Source organism: Diabrotica undecimpunctata, chromosome 2, assembly GCF_040954645.1.
Source record: "Diabrotica undecimpunctata isolate CICGRU chromosome 2, icDiaUnde3, whole genome shotgun sequence".
Taxonomy (NCBI): Eukaryota; Metazoa; Arthropoda; class Insecta; order Coleoptera; family Chrysomelidae; genus Diabrotica; species Diabrotica undecimpunctata.
The window spans coordinates 20,689,582-20,706,864 of NC_092804.1; the positions used below are offsets into that span (position 1 = coordinate 20,689,582).

A 17,283-nucleotide genomic window follows, 5' to 3' on the forward strand; every position below is an offset into this window, starting at 1 on the left:
ATTTTGTGTGATAGTCTCATCGAGCAAAAAGACTGTTTTTTTGCTCGATGGGTGGTCTTTATACGTAGTGGAAATACCTACAATATGATATACAGTAGAGCGTCGATGATCTGAACGTCGTTCAACCGAACGACCGCTTATCCGAACTTCCGACTCATGACAAAAAACGAGCATACGTAACTTTATGTCCCAGCCTCAAACATAGATTTAGATGATGCTATATATGTATTAGTGCTTTACTCAAAAACGATTCCAGAGAGAACCTATTTCTGATCTGATTCAGAACTGATCAACGAAAAATCTGGAGAGCTGTCAAATTTTCAAATTAAAGCGATTAAGACGAGACGTGGCATTCATGAGTTTCAAATACAAGGATGAAAACTGTGCTGGTTCATCAGCAGCAGATTAATTCTAAATTAAATTACGAGAGTTACTAAAGGAAGAAAATTATGCCCCCCAAAACTCTTACGTCACGTTGTGAATTAGCAGCACCTGGACCTAAAATAAGCAAGGATCGTATCACTGCCTTAGCTTGTGCTAATGCGACTGGCAGCCACTGATTGCCCACGCTTGCCATTGGTAAAAGCAAGAAACCACGTTGTTTTACCACATGTCTGCGATGCTTATCGTTTATACTTGGCAAAAGAATGCTTGGATAAATAGTAGAATTTTAATGAAATGGTTTATAGAAACTTTTATATTCTCTGTTAAAGGCTATCAATTAAAAAACGGCAAAAGGGAGAAAACCTCATCGATGACGGAATGAAAAAAAAAATGTCTTTAAAAAACCACGTGATCTTGCCGCTCGTAAAATGTTGCTCGACTTGCTTCGACAGACCGAAAATTAAAGATTTTTCAAGCATTACCAATTAACGCTTAAAAAATCTTCAATTTTCGTCAATATTGTAACTAGAATATGTTTTGTTGCAAATACTGCGCTTTTTTGTTTAATTCCTATTATTTCTCATTAAAGATATAAATACATATACAGGTATGTAAATATGGCTTTCATTCACCCATGGATGATATATGGCTATATCAATAATACAGTTCAATTTTCCGAAAAACCGATTTTCCGAACACCCTTGTCCCCCAATTAGTTCGGATAATCGACGCTTTACTGTACATACTCGTATATGTATAAAATGGCGTAGGCGGGTTATTTTAAATTTGGCGGAATTAAACACAAAACTGGCAGTTACACCACGCGGCCTTAACGCTACTCTATAATCTGTCAAATTTTGAACACATCCATTTCATTCGTCTTGGTGTTATGACCGATGACAGGTATTCATGAAACCACGTTGTTTTACCACATGTCTGCGATGCTTATCGTTTATACTTGGCAAAAGAATGCTTGGATAAATAGTAGAATTTTAATGGAATGGTTTATAGAAACTTTTATATTCTCTGTTAAAGGCTATCAATTAAAAAACGGCAAAAGGGAGAAAACCTCATCGATGACGGAATGAAAAAAAAAATGTCTTTAAAAAACCACGTGATCTTGCCGCTCGTAAAATGTTGCTCGACTTGCTTCGACAGACCGAAAATTAAAGATTTTTCAAGCATTACCAATTAACGCTTAAAAAATCTTCAATTTTCGTCAATATTGTAACTAGAATATGTTTTGTTGCAAATACTGCGCTTTTTTGTTTAATTCCTATTATTTCTCATTAAAGATATAAATACATATACAGGTATGTAAATATGGCTTTCATTCACCCATGGATGATATATGGCTATATCAATAATACAGTTCAATTTTCCGAAAAACCGATTTTCCGAACACCCTTGTCCCCCAATTAGTTCGGATAATCGACGCTTTACTGTACATACTCGTATATGTATAAAATGGCGTAGGCGGGTTATTTTAAATTTGGCGGAATTAAACACAAAACTGGCAGTTACACCACGCGGCCTTAACGCTACTCTATAATCTGTCAAATTTTGAACACATCCATTTCATTCGTCTTGGTGTTATGACCGATGACAGGTATTCATACGTTACATATTATAAACAGGTATTTCTTCAGTACGAGTTTGTCGTAACTTCTTATGAAATTTTTCGTATGCCATTGGAAGACCTACCATAGCGCTGAAACGTCAATATTTCGCACTTCTAAAAATTTACTGCCTACAATTTTGGTTCTCGATTATAAGTTGTAAACAAATGCTAAGATTAAATAGGTAGATACTGTTTAAGATATTGCACTCTGAGTATTAAACGCACTATACAAAGAAATGTACAAGTAGTCCACACCTTTCTAAGTAATAATAAATACAATAATAGTATTAGCATTTATTGCGCAACACAGTTTTTATAATCTTTTAACAAAGCAATGTAGGTACAGTTGTGAAAGAAAGTGTATATATAAAAATATAAAAAATACATAAATAAAATATAAAAAACAAAATATTGTTTTATTATTACAAATTTGGAAATAGTAATCGAGAAACAACTACCTAAATACTGTAAGCTTAAAGTGATGTAATGAACCATAAAATAGATTCCAGGAAGCACCAACTTTCTTAAATCATTAATACACTCAGTGACATTAGAAGTGTTACACCCAGAAGGAATAATTTCTTGAACTTAATTTTTTGGTAACATGGTGGATTTACATCAACGATAACGTTGTCAAGAATTTGTATTAACAATACGACTAGGCATTGACAAATTGAGATGATAGATGTCTACTTGTGGTACCTCGTTCGAAGCAACTTGAACTTCACGTATTAACTGTGCCAGAGTCTGTGGAGGAAGGTGCAAAGTGGACAGTCTCCTTCCCATCATATCCCATACATGTTCGATAGGATTTAAATCCGGGGCACGGGGTGGCCACGGCAAAACATTAACGCCAGCTTCTTGGAGAAAGTCCATAGTTTGACGAGCAATATAAGGACGAGCGTTGTCTTGCTGAAAAAGGGCGTCTCGATAACTGTCGAGATAAGGCAGTACGGTGGTTTGTAAGATGTCATCAACATAACGTGCAGCTGTCATAGGCAATATCCCCCAAACCATTACTCCAAATGTCCTGTGTGCATGCCTCTTAACAGCAAACCCGATATCTCGTCGCTCTCCACGGCGGCGTCTTACCATGCTACGACTATCATGCATTCCTAAACAGAATCGTGATTCATCACTGAATGCTACATTACGCCATTATGCCACGCAGTGGCATAGTGTACGCATACTAACAGGTCTACCTACTACTCCAAACCATTGGTCAGCAATTTGACGCGTAGTAGCAAAACGGTCTCGCAGAGCCAGTAATTTAAAGTGCCTATCTTGACGCTCTGTGGTACGCCTAGGTTGACCTGTTGGTCTTCTTCGTGTTCCTCTACCTTCACACTACCTTGTATACACACGGCACAACCGTCATTGCCGTACAATTAACACGACGACCAATTTTGCAATACGACAAACCCATATCTCTATACGCAATAATTGTACTTCGTCAAAATCGCTAACATGGTGGAAATTTTGGTGTATTCGAACTCGAGGCCTTTTCTTACACTGAATACAATTTGACTGAGGAATAATAACTAAAAATTTCTAAACGAACCGGTTTTTACAAATTGGTCTCTTCACAAAAAAAATTTAACGATAAAATTTTATTTTTACCAAAAGTAGAAAAGATAAAACATTGGTATTGATATCATAGCATGTTTTAAATATAGTCATTCTGTTGCCAAAAAATTAAGTTCAAGAAATTATTCTTTCTGGGTGTAACACTTCTAATGTCACTGAGTATATATACCGGACTTCTTTAATTAAAAATTGTAGAGGAAATCTCTTCAATATTATTCTTTATGGTTTACGAGAGTAGTCGTCGAAACGTGACCCATGAGTCACATTCAGTTCTTTCCTGTCTTGAGACGCACAATAACGTCTTTATGTTGGGTGATTAAATAACAAAATACTCGTCATGTTTTACTCCAACCTAAATATAAACCTTACACATACTTACGAGGACAACGTTAAAAGTTCTTAATTTAATATATAGAGGGCTACGCGACAAATAAAAATATTGCTTTGTGATGTTGATACAGTTGAATGTGGTGGAATGATGATTCTGTGAAGTACAAGATGAAATCTCTATCCATATACTTCCAAAATGCTGCTCCCTAAGGAACTCCATAATATGCGAGCTTACGAGATCGAGAAATCCGAGAAGGCAAGAGGGGCAGAATAGATCTTGTAGGTTGCAGAATTACTTCGCCCCCTAAAAGTGGGCGTCTTGGAAGAAACGGTACAGTACATTTTATAAGTTAAAATCAATGTGACAGAGTGTTGTTTTGTTAGATACTAAACAAAAACAAATGAGGGAACAACTTTCCCAATAATGTTTGTCGTGTTTGTGAAGAATATAACCGATTTTCTGCAACCACTTGTTGTATTAGATAAAAATGAGTTAACCACTTTATAGCCCAATCAAAATAGTCCAAACAGTAGGTAGGAGTAATTACTTTGTATCAAATAAAACAAATAAATTTGCATCTGCTAGTAAGCCTATGATTAGCGTTCTTTAAGATTTTAAACGTATTCCTTTCATTTACTGACGACTATAGAGTAAAACATTAATGATATTAATAATTATTGAAACATCCACTTTATTTGCCAGATTTTGCTCCAACCTACTTGTATCCATTCCAGAATTTGTGGTTGAGAAACCTTTTGTATCAAAAGGAAAGTTAATGAAAACACTTTAACATCAAAGTGGATTACAACACTCGATTTTATGTTCAGAACGAACGTTTTCGGACTTACCAGTCCAGCTTCTTCTAATTATCTCAATGGTTATTGTAAAATCTTGAATTAAAGAAGGCAACTGTTCATCTCCCGTAGTATATAACGTTCTCGGAGATTTTTCTTGAAAATGATACTAATTATCTCTAAGTAATTAAAAGTTTATGCTTCCTGTAACATCAAAAATTTGAAAAGTGAAACACATATATACTTTTTACTTATTTTAACGTTTTGTACTTAAGGTTCATGCTACCACAAGAAATATAATTCTTCTGTAGGTAATTGAAAAGAGGACGGAGCCTAAGGAATGTACTAAACACCAACATCAATAATTCTAACCACGAACATTTGTTCCTATAAGCTTGACCAAATAACAACACACGTAAGGCATAACTTTGTACTCTCTACATTACTTCAGTGCTTTCGAAATACAGTCAAAACTGTTTACGACAACATCGATCCCGCCGGAATTTTATTTGAACGCCTTATAAAGAATACTATTGCTACACAACAATTAGCAAATTTAATCATACAGAAACCATTTTTCATAATATGAAGTAAACAATTCTTACAATTGAGGTAGAATATTTGGCATTGTGTTTTCATTTTACTCGTACAAGTGACAATGACTATTCTACCAAACTCCTCGGAAAAAATCGCAATTAAAGTACGTTGTGGATGTTAGACTTAAATAACGATGGTTGGCAATTCAGTCATTTTGCAAATCATAAATGTCAGTGTTGACATTTATGTCATTATCGTTGTCAATAGAAACGTTGATTATATTCCAATTGTATTAAGTTTTTATTAAAAACTTGTAAACAATAAGTGAGGTTGTGTATATGCCACTCTGTCAAGTCATAAGTAAGTCTGTTTCTCTGTGAATCAGATTAAAAAATTTGGACATCATCCAGAATACGCTGCGGTGAAGATAGCTACAAATGATGTATGACAGAAGGAAATATTGGTGTTTGACAGTCAGGTTAATATACCTTTTATAAAGGATTTTTTTAAATAAAATTTTTTGTATTATTATATATTACTTCGATAACAGCGCAGGGGACACATACCACAAAATGGAGTAGATATCCTAGTAACATTAATAGTAATCCTGTATAAGTAATACAGGATTAAAAAAATGCATGACCAATTTCAGATACAGTGGTATTTATTCCACAGTGGATTACCACAACGTGTGATGAATATGGCCTTAAGCTAAACACCGTAAAGACAAAGGTGATGGTCGTCAGTAAAACGCCAATACAACCGGAAGTGGTAGCAGCTTATGGTGAACAACTGGAGAGAACTAACAGTATCACTTACCTTGCTTGCAATCTAAATGAGAACTGGGACATGAGCAAAGACATTAGAATACGGATAGAGAAGGGCAGAGCTGCATTCTTTAAGATGAAGAAACTGTTAAGTGGAAACAATATTACTTTAAGTCTGAAAATTAGGTTAGTGAGATGTTATGTGTTCTCTACTCTTTTGTATGGTGTCGAAGGTTGGACTTTCACGGATACACTTCTCAAGAAACTGGAAGCCTTTGAAATCTGGGTGTATCGGAGAATCCTACGAATAAGTTGGGTGGATAGAGTTCGTAACGAAGCTGTTTTGCATCGGATGGGAAAAGTTACGGAAGTCGTCAAAACAGTTAAAAATCGCAAACTTGAGTATTTTGGCCATGTTATGCGCCACCCAGAGAGATATAATATACTCCATTTAATAATACAAGGCAAGGTAGACGGAAGAAGAGGACCAGGTCGAAGAAGAACGTCATGGCTTAGAAACCTGAGAGATTGGTTTAACAGATCCTCTGCATCTCTTTTCCGAGCTGCCGTCAACAAAATTACTATAGCCAATTTGATAGCCAACGCTCGATAATCGAGTTCGGCACATGAAGAAGAATTCTTAACTGCTCTTTGCAAAATCCAATAAATGTAATGTGTAGGTATGATATTAGTAATTGTTATGACTATACGTTTTTACAGCCTTATCCATTAGCCAAATATCGGTGGTCCTTTCGATGTCGTTGTAACAGATTTTGACATCGGCATAAGCCTTGGTCTTATTCTTTGTGTGCCTTGTTTTTAAGACTGACTTTTAAACCAGTCCATATAATTATACGTGAACATTACGCAGTAATAATTCCCTTCTGTTTTGATCGTACAGTAAAGAGGTGGTTCACAAGAGACGTGGAGTTGAATATCATGAGATAACTTTAAAATTATTGCTGTAGGTAAAGCAGTTATTCGTAAACATTGACTTAAAAGAATAGTGTTTAGTTTTGCATGGTCCTATTGGTGATTTATCTTAAGAAATTCTTCACCAGTCTTCATTACGTGTTTGAAAAGAAGCATTAAACGTAAAACTTTTTGATTACCATTCAATGAACGTCTTCTTGAAGGCTTACTCTCTATTTTATAATAAATCTATTTCTATTTTTTCAAATATCTATTCTGTTTTTGACACATTAAGGCACACAAAGAGTAAGATTTGTAAAAAAAGACAGTAAGTTATTTTAACAGTAATGGCAGTGCGAACGTTTGGATAACTTATTAGTAGTAGCTACTTGTTGTACTTAAACATTAATTTTTTAGCCCAAGACAATTTGAATGTATGTTCAAAATACTTTCCTTATCGCCCATCGAAAAATATTTATTTGCAGCATATCTAATTTGTAATTTGAATAAGAAATAACACTGAGTTAGTCCAGAAAAATATATTTTAACTGAGCTTTCGAGATTTAAAGCAAAATTCGTTGTCAAATACAAAAATTACAGTTCTTTTCTGCACGTACCATAAATTGTGTAATATAACTTTCATCTATTTAGCTTCATTTTATACTTTGTATATCAAATTGATCCTTTATACGGTCGATTCGGACAAATAATGAAATATGGTGTTAAACTCTTTTGGATATATAATAACCTCTTTTATTTGTATCCGCATGGAATGAAAAATGACATTTGACAATTGATAGATGACATTTATACAATATAAAGAAGTTACAATACCTAAAAAGCAGTTTTACAATTTTAGACAACAAACAATAGGTACCAAAAATTGTTCTACTCTTGAAGTTGAGCATAACAGTTCAAAAAAAGGTTAAACTTTTAATAGAAACTATTTATTAATAGTATATTACTATGTATGGCGGACTTTCTTTATTCCTATGAGTTACAAATATAAAATGTAGCAAATAAATATTTTTTAACAATCTATCTTACAAGATCTAGACAGCCGCAATATATTGCACAATGTCTGATATTGTGCAATAATATTGATAATCTATTCAAACTCCTAGCTTTTTTTTATTTTACAGATTGACGTCAGAATAATGATTATTGCACAATATTGTGAACTTATTGCACAATACTATTGTACTATATAGGCTGATAGAGAAAATAAATTATTGTGCCATAGTTTTTGTAGAGATATTAAACGTGAAGGGAAACCTAAAATTAATTTTCGCAGATATTAGTAATCACACGATTAGGTGACCTGGTCGAAATATATTGCACAATAATTGATACTGTGCGATAATGCTGACCGTTTATACAATCAGACTTATTTCAGAATATTATATCATATAGCGTAATAAGTAATCTTATTGTTCAATAAGTTTGTAAAATAATTGAACAACAATATTAACCGTTTAGAATCTCCTTAAAGATATTTTTTACGCTTACGTTCTCCGTTACAATCTAGATAGCCGCAATATATTGTACACAGTCTGATATTGTGCAACAATTTTGACTATTCTGACTGTCTATTCAAACTCCTGGCTTTTTATTTAACATATTGACTACTGAATAACGATTTATTGTACAATATTGTGAACATATCGCCCAATACTATTGTAACACGGTTGATATACTAGGACAATTTTCAAATAAAGGTGACTTATTTACAAATTGAACCTAGAGTAACGGCAACAATGTTAAATGTCAGAAGTAAATTCTTACCGGTACTTATCGGGGTCATTTTTATTGTGTATGCTTCACCAATGTGTATATGTATGTGAATACTTTGAAGCATCAGTAAACTTATTAACACTTCGCTGATGTATAGTATAACTCCTTGGAAATAATCGGAATGAGATAAATAGTTTATTCGTTTTACATTCTATATGTGCATAGGCCTGGTGTGTTCTGTTTGCATTGCATTACAAACTAATTGTATTGCTATTTTATCGATTTTAGGGGCCTTTGACCCAATATATTTCACAATAATCGATATTGTTCGATAATACTGACCATATGTACAAACTACATGCTTTATATATGTTTCAAAGGTTGACCCATGATGATAAATCGGCGGTGAACGTATGTTACAATAATATTGTGAAATCAAACAATAGTATTGTTCAGTAAACTTGTACAATAAATAGACATACACTATTGACCGTCTAGGACTCCTTAAAATTATTTTTCACGCGCATATTTATTTTACGATATAATTGTATCGATTAGGGGGACTCAGGCTATGTAGATTAAGCTTTTACTTTATTTTATATATATTTAAAAGATATCTGAGATATAATTTAAAACATAAATATTCTATTTCATTGTATAAAGATATTATTCAAGTTCTAATATAATAATTTTTTAAAGTTCTATGCCAGTTAGACGGTTATGACAAAAATATAACTATATAGTGCCAGCCCAGGCTTATATAATAAGCTTGAAAATAAAAGAATTATGCCACGTGGATCCATGAGATACTGCTAATGGTATTAAGTATTACTGGTAATAAGTATTAATTTACTTTAATGAATATTAAACTCATCTTCACAATACTTGATTGTTATGTAATATATTATTATTGCCAAATATACTCAGTTTTTGCATTTGAGATACAAAAATGAGTACGCACTCAACAAATATATATTACAGAATATATTAAACCTGGGCTCGATATTATTCTATTTAAGCGAGATTGTATGTGTTTAATTGATATATTTTACATTATACTGAATTATTTTAGGACAGTTTTCGATATTATCGCGATACAAGCAACTATTTTATGTTAAAATTTTTGACGTGCTGTACCATAATAAAAAAATACATTTACAAGCATTTTAAACAAAATTATATAGTCGTGCTTATTAGTCTTTAGAATTTTCTACAATTTCTGCTAAATTGGTTCATAATTTTCATTATATTTGTCGATTAGGAGACATATTGGCAACTAGTTCACTGGAATAGCTCTGCAAATGAAAGAGTTATCTGAACAATATAATTTTAATCACACTATTACTTTTTCATACAGTGTTACAAAATAAATTAGTTCTTTACCGATAATCAGCTTTGTTTTCATGCCTAAGCAAACAATTTCGACCGCACCAGTGTTGCCAAAATGTATCGTGTATTATAAAAGTAAATATAAAGACAGGCGAGAGGTTTTCAAGGTCAATGAATAACTGCATAGATATAGATTCTGTAAGAGTTTTATCTTCACAGATTTTAACTCACGATATCCTCATAAGTTAGAAACTATACTGGCTGTCATTGAAGAAATATTATTTACATATTTGGCACATAATAATGTTTAAAATACGAGTCATTTGGAATTAATCTAGCCTTCGATAGATTGCAATAATTTTGGGTAATGCTTTGTCAAATCCTTTGATGTAATAATCTGGTAATCATCTTAAACTCGTCCTTTGCTGGTAGCGTTTATCTAGCTCTACTTGTATATGTAGAACTTGGTCGGTGTGGCTTTTTTTGACCACTCAGAGGATTAGTTCTACCATACGGCTTTTGTCAACTCTTCCTCTGTAAAGTTCTCTTCATTTTCTACCTCTAAGAATCAGTTTTTAGTTAAAAATGTCAGAGAGATAAGTCACAAAGTCCTCTCGAGACCCCAGCATTTATCATGACAAGCAGCAGCCACCTTAATATGAACTGTAAGTTGCGAAATTAAAGCTTTGTCTTTGGATTCGGCGCCACTATTTTGTCCAAGATCGTCAATCTAAGAGCCGGTTCCAATACATTTCGTTCTAGGATGAATTTTTGAGATGTTTTCCTCAGAATGAACTCTATTTGACTTTTTTGGTTCAATCTTTTATGGTTTTTTGTGATTGTAACATAGGTTTTATTATCTGTTTTGGATATTTTGGATCAAGGCATTAATTCATCAAGACTTAAACCTTTATCATGGTTGTAAGTTGTATTTTCTTACTTCTATTCTAGATTGTTATAATCACCCTCGTATTTTTTTATGGCTAGAAGCCTAGTTGTAAAGCAAATCGGTATTGATATTTTATTTTTATTTATTTTATATTTGTATTTATTTTATAAATTATGCCATTATGGGCACATTTTTATAGAAGAAATTGTAGAAAATGTATTAGATATTACAATATACCCATTAATTATTAAAAAAATATGTTTAATATTAAGGGTACTGTATCTAAATATGTATTCGTTAAAAAAAAAAATTTATGGGTAGATATTAGTATAAGATCAATATTTTATTAATTCAATATCATATAAACAAATGGAAAATCGTTATAAAGTAATTCTGTGTCTACTTTAAATATTCGTTCAGTCAAACGCATTCAAAATAATCTCTATATAATATTAAATAAATTTTTTTTCAATCATTTGCATAATGTATTTGGTATGCAATTTTTTAAAGTTATAGCACTTTTTTGCAACAATATAGCTTAGTATAGACATATAAGTACCAACATTCAATATCGCTTGACTTATTTAAGCGTTTTTTACTATTTTAAAATAGTTTTCACTTATTAACATCAAAATTTTAAAGCTGCCAATAAGCTTCATACGTTTTTTCTCATAATAAAAATATTTTAAGCTACTAAAACAGTCGTTTACATAATATATTTATATTATTTACTCAAAGAATGAAATAATGTCATAAAATGATGAATTTTATCAATATTATCTTTACTTCACTTTCTTCTGATGTCAAATATTTTACAGGAAAAATTCCCAAAAAAAAAATATTTTACCTATAAAATTGATTGTGTTAATTTTTCCCAGTTTGATCAAAGTTATACTAACAAAATAATTCTAAATGCACCTAAGAGTTACAATACCGACTCCACTTTCGCCCTGGCGTGGCATTACCACTCATATAAGATTTATTTCCTCAAACCACGAGATGATCAATAAAGATACACTGCACACAAAGTTCCTTCTAATACTTATTTCTTATTAATACTACAATGTAAACCTACTAGAAAACTATACAATCTGCTACGCCAAGATTACTTCTTGTCGTCAGTTGTTCTTGTCTACAGATAATTAAAAAATCCATTCAGATCAACTAGCTTCCCGAGCGACAACAATGCACATCGTCGCACCCAACTACCATTAACATGGATACTTAAATTATCACAAAGTTATTTCTGCGAATCAGCTAGCGAAACTTAGCTTCTTTCCTCGCTCTAATCGTATCCTAACCACAAATTTGTTCAGGGTATAACACTGTTCCTCGTCAGAATTCAATCGTAGTACTTGTGATCTATAATACGAAATCAAAAGACTGATACTCCGAAACAACACCGGTCCTGGAGATTGAAATAAGCTCAGAAACCATCGAGATTTAGGAACGCCCCAAGCGTATTAACAACAAAGATGAGCGCACTAAATTACTTGTAATATAGAAGTTCCTTTAAGGTTACCACAAAACTATGTTGCGACCGAATCAGCTATTATTATACTAAATTATTTCCTGTCGTCAGCTTTTCTGACTGTAATCTCTAGCTAACTACAAATGAACAAGAATTCCTTATCATAACTCAGTCATTAGTGCTTTTTAATCTGAAATGAGAAATCACCAAGCAATTTTGAGGATCACCTCAGAAAGGGGCATTTGAATAATTTACTAATATTTACTAAAACTTAATACTTCTTTTCACAAATCAAAACCTACTCAAGAGCCACAGATTACTGATCCTTTTTTTTACAAACTCTTAAAATATAGAAAAATATTCTCTTGTGTCAAATAAAGCGAGCCTTGGACACATTAGCACCTCTTAGTAATCTGATTTTCTTATACGTTCTGAGTATTCTGCAGCGTAATATTATACCATCATTTCATTCTTTCCGTAAAAAATAATACTTAAATGTACTTTAATAGACACACATTTCCATGAGCATTGCCAATTTATGAGACTTTTTCTGCTACAAAAAAAGTTGTATCAAAGTTATAATAAACGGTTTTCTTTCGTTTTTGACCCACTTGTGAAGACTGATTTATGAATAAAATTAAATCTCTCTACTGAATTTATACACCACATTAACTCTGAAAGTAAATATAAAAAATTCTTGACAATTTTTTTGACTATTATGAAGTGATATGTGATGTTTTGACCCATGAGAAAATGGACGATGCCAAAACACACGAACACAGAATTGCGTTGGAATAAATAACACGTACATAGATTTAGGAAGAAAGTTGTGTGTTTCGCATCATAATATAGCTGCCGCCTATAGATAAATTTAATGAAACTTCATTTTTAAAAACAGAAAGAAATTTTCTTCGTGTGCGTTGAGTTTATTTGATTCTATCATTTCCTTTTATGGTAGTTTATCATTGTGACACTTTATGTAATGTGTATAGTATTAGATGGATGGCATATTTGTATAAGTTGTGAATAGATTTGTGGAGATAAACGACACATTTTTAATTTATTTACTATTGTCAATTGTAAAATTAATTATATCTGTTGTAATTATATAACAATTAATATATAATAATATAAGTAATTATATAAAATTATATATAATTATATTTACAACAAAAATGTCACAGTCCATTAGCACTGTCACATGTGTGATGTCATTTGTGTGTCTCCTGTCATTTGTCTGTCTTCTGTCATTTGTCAGTCATTTATTGTGTAATTAGTGTCTTTTTATGTATTTCCTTAGATGTTGAATCACACACTAATGAATGATATAGATCCAAAACTGACAGAAAAACTTTTATTACGACTTTTGCAGATTTGTGTAAACGACTTCAAAAGTCCCTGAGTATTTGAAATGAGCATCTCAGAGGTAAATCAATATCAAAGACGAATTTTTATAAAATGATAAAATATGAAAATATATAATAAACAGTATAAAATACTTTTTACTAAAAAATCCACGAGACTAAGGTAAAAATACCATTTCCAGATAAAGTTTATATACACAGTTCATCATTTTTTAAAAGCCTACCTTGATAACAAGGTAGGCTTTTAAAAAATCAAAAGGCTCAAAATTAAACAATATATACAAATAAATAAAGCAAAAAAATCCTTGTCAGTTTTCGTAACCAAAAAATATAAGAATAAACTGCTTTTTACGAAATTCTAGACACATTTTGAGAAAAATATCTTTAAAGCAGTGCATTAGTTTCTTCCATGTATATAAACCCTGTCTTGGTTCATTAATAATAGTTCAAAAGTCATTATCACGTGCAGATTATGCGTATTAGAAAAGATAGATCCTAAAACTGATGACGTACCTACTGTGTAATATCAAACATTCCTTAACTTAGGTTGTCATTTGTTAGATGTCACTTGTCAGCTAACACTTTAAACTAAAACTAACTTAATTCAAACCCATTGTATCCCATACTGTTAATACTGCAGCATTTCGAAATACCGCTAGAACTTATTTTGTATTAATTGACTATGTAGATATCAAAATCTTTGTGTACTGTAAATAACTCGGTTGTTGTTGATACAGGATCATCATCGTTTTAGCGATCTATTATAGAATGAAGTATATTATTAACAACCAAACCATTTAGTTTAATTAGCATCTAGTTGTCCCGTTTCAGCATTCTGATGACCGTTGGTAGTGACCCCTAGATTTTGCATTTTGATGCCATCTGGGGCGTCGCCACTTTGACACATGCATAGGTACACTGTATCAAGAACCATCTAAAACAAATACATAACATAATGTGTCTCAAAAACCGTATTTAAACCATGTAATACTGACAATATAAAGCATGAAAGTGCTTTAATATATATATATAAAAACCGTAAACTTACCTCATACAAAGAGAGGATACAATGGGCAACGAAGAATGCAAAAATGCATACGACCAGTGTAGGAGCTGCATAAAATGTCAACTCTGCATCTCTTCGGAATAAAGCTAAACCAACGCAGCCTGTTACAGCAGTGACAAAGCATTTGCCCAAGAATAAAATGAAATCACCTAAGCTGTTTATCGTAGCGACTTGCAGAACGTTTGCTGTAAGTACTTCGAATGCCTAAAAGGTAAAATTACATCAGTCATTTTATCTGGGATATAATCGTCTTTATAAAATTGATGGGAAGAACTACACACGGAATTACAAGGAACTTATAGAACTACATGTAATTGATCTACATAAACCCATCAAGAATTCAGTTAAATTTGCAGTATCAATACTAAATGTTATACAATATTAATACAAATGAAGAACTTACCGTTCCAGCAGCTTTACAGAAATTGGAACCATCTATAGCAATAACGGTGTAGGCGTTGTGATTCAGATATCGAATGAATTTCTCCAAACAGTAGAAGCAACAGATGCAGCACCGTAAACCACATGTTGCACATTCGTTACCCTTGGACTTTCCTCTATTCATTCTAAAAGATATATATATTAGATATTTCATACAAATAAGAAATAATTTGACTATATAGAGTATATATTTTGTGTTGTGAAACACAAAATCTCATTATATAAACTTACTTTTCATGTAGGTACATCAGTATCAATCTGGGAATTTTAAAGGCAGTGATAATTAGGGAACCAAGAGCTACAGAACCCAGATGATATTTGATCAACTTTCCAGTGGCGTAGCAACAATGTGATTCATCCTTGTATTTGTGCTTGTAGAACCAATGTGCGACAGATCCTGCTATGACCATTTGTTGGCAGGCCATTATAAATTCGGAAGTCCATATTAGCCCGATGAAATACACCCACCACATACCTCTTACCCAGCTAGCATCGACATAGTCAACTACTGAAACTAATAAAAAACGAGATAACAAAAGTATTGGTAACATTTTTGCGCAGATAAATACTGTATAATAGTGATATCTTAATTTTAAAACTTACACAATCATATTTTTGAGGACAATACACGAAGTCGCATGTCTTAAGAGGTGAATAATCACGAAAATAAATTATGAATATTTAAAAAACTTACTTTTAACTTTATCGGCAAATGTCTCCAAATTCATCTCCTTTTGGTCAGTTTGAGAAGGATATACCAATTTTGAAGCATAGCTACCGCTACGGCTCGAGTTAACTATGGCTGCGGTATTTCGAGTCATCTCGCCTTTTTCCGGGAATGAAGCCGTGGCCAGGCATAACTAAAAGTTAAAAATAGATAACTGCACGTGTCAAAGATCTACGGCCAAGTTGCGTTTCGCAATGCAACATCAAAATCTGATAATTATTGAATTATAAAAGACATAACAAAATCTTTTCCAGTGCCGGTTGTGTTGGGATTATCTACGACCTTGTTAAAAATGATTCTGGTATGGGTAATAAGATCTAGACAAGAAATAAACCTTAGGGACAAAGAGTACCAAATGTTATCTTAACGCACTGCCATGTGAGTGGTCACTATCTTCACGGGATGTGCTATATTTTGTCCATGTGATCTATTCCAGTAATACCAATTATATATTACGTGTGTGGAGAGAGAGATGGCATTAGACAAAGATCTGTGGCAAATGTGTGGGATATCTTAAATGTATTTTTTGTCATACTGTCCACTAAGTTTTGAAAACTATCTAATGGATGGCTACGAATAGCTTGTAATACTGCCTGAGAATCTGATACTATTACGATGTTCTCACAATAATTAGTGACACACCAAGCTAGTGCTTTCTGTATAGCAGCAGCCACGGCTGTAAAAATAAAACAACATTCAGGAATTCGATATTTCTCAAGATAATTGCTGTTTGAAACAAAAAAATGCGAAACCAACACTTTCAACAGTTTTTCATCCATCTAAATTATTGTTAAATCTTCCCCTAATTTGCTTAGTATGGATTTAAATATCAGATTAGTTAAAATTGGCAAGTCTGAATAAGAGGACAATATAATGGTTGGTTGTCTATTAGAACTTTAAGGTCTTGTTCGTAAAAAGGAAATTTTGGTAGCTGTAATATATAAGATTGAAATGAATTCGTATCAATAAAAGATTCTGCAAGAGGAGGAGAATTTTTTAATCTCCAGTAAGAATTTGTTAAATTTTCTGTCAAAAGTGAACCTATTTTGTGAACTATAGTTGTATTAAACGATCTGTATGTTATTAGACGTTTATTGGCTAACATTTGTCTACGTATGTGTAAAGGTGGTTCTTGGGCTTCTGCTAGAACTGCTTGGTTTGGTGAAGACATCATAGCTCCTAGACAAATTTTTATTGATTTAAATTGTATTATGTCAAATTGTTAATAGATTTGTTTTGCATGTTGAACCGTAAAGAATACAACCATAATCCAGAATGGATCGTATGTAGGATCTATAAAACATTAAAGAGATAATATGTTGATTTGCA

The 17,283-nt window shown here is 32.5% G+C and overlaps 1 protein-coding gene across 1 annotated transcript in view; it reads right to left on the reverse strand.

The window, feature by feature from the left end:
- Window positions 1–2,284: 2,284 nt before the first annotated feature.
- Ctl1 (choline transporter-like protein 1) overlaps window positions 2,285–17,283 on the reverse strand; it is a 41,181-nt gene continuing 26,182 nt past the window's right edge. The window contains exons 6-10 of the mRNA XM_072522459.1: window positions 15,922–16,087; window positions 15,459–15,741; window positions 15,190–15,352; window positions 14,769–14,990; window positions 2,285–14,654 (exon numbers count right to left, since the gene is read on the reverse strand). Of these exons, the coding sequence (XP_072378560.1) occupies window positions 14,523–14,654; window positions 14,769–14,990; window positions 15,190–15,352; window positions 15,459–15,741; window positions 15,922–16,087 (966 nt within the window). The 3' untranslated portion in view covers window positions 2,285–14,522. The remainder of the gene's footprint in view (window positions 14,655–14,768; window positions 14,991–15,189; window positions 15,353–15,458; window positions 15,742–15,921; window positions 16,088–17,283) is intronic.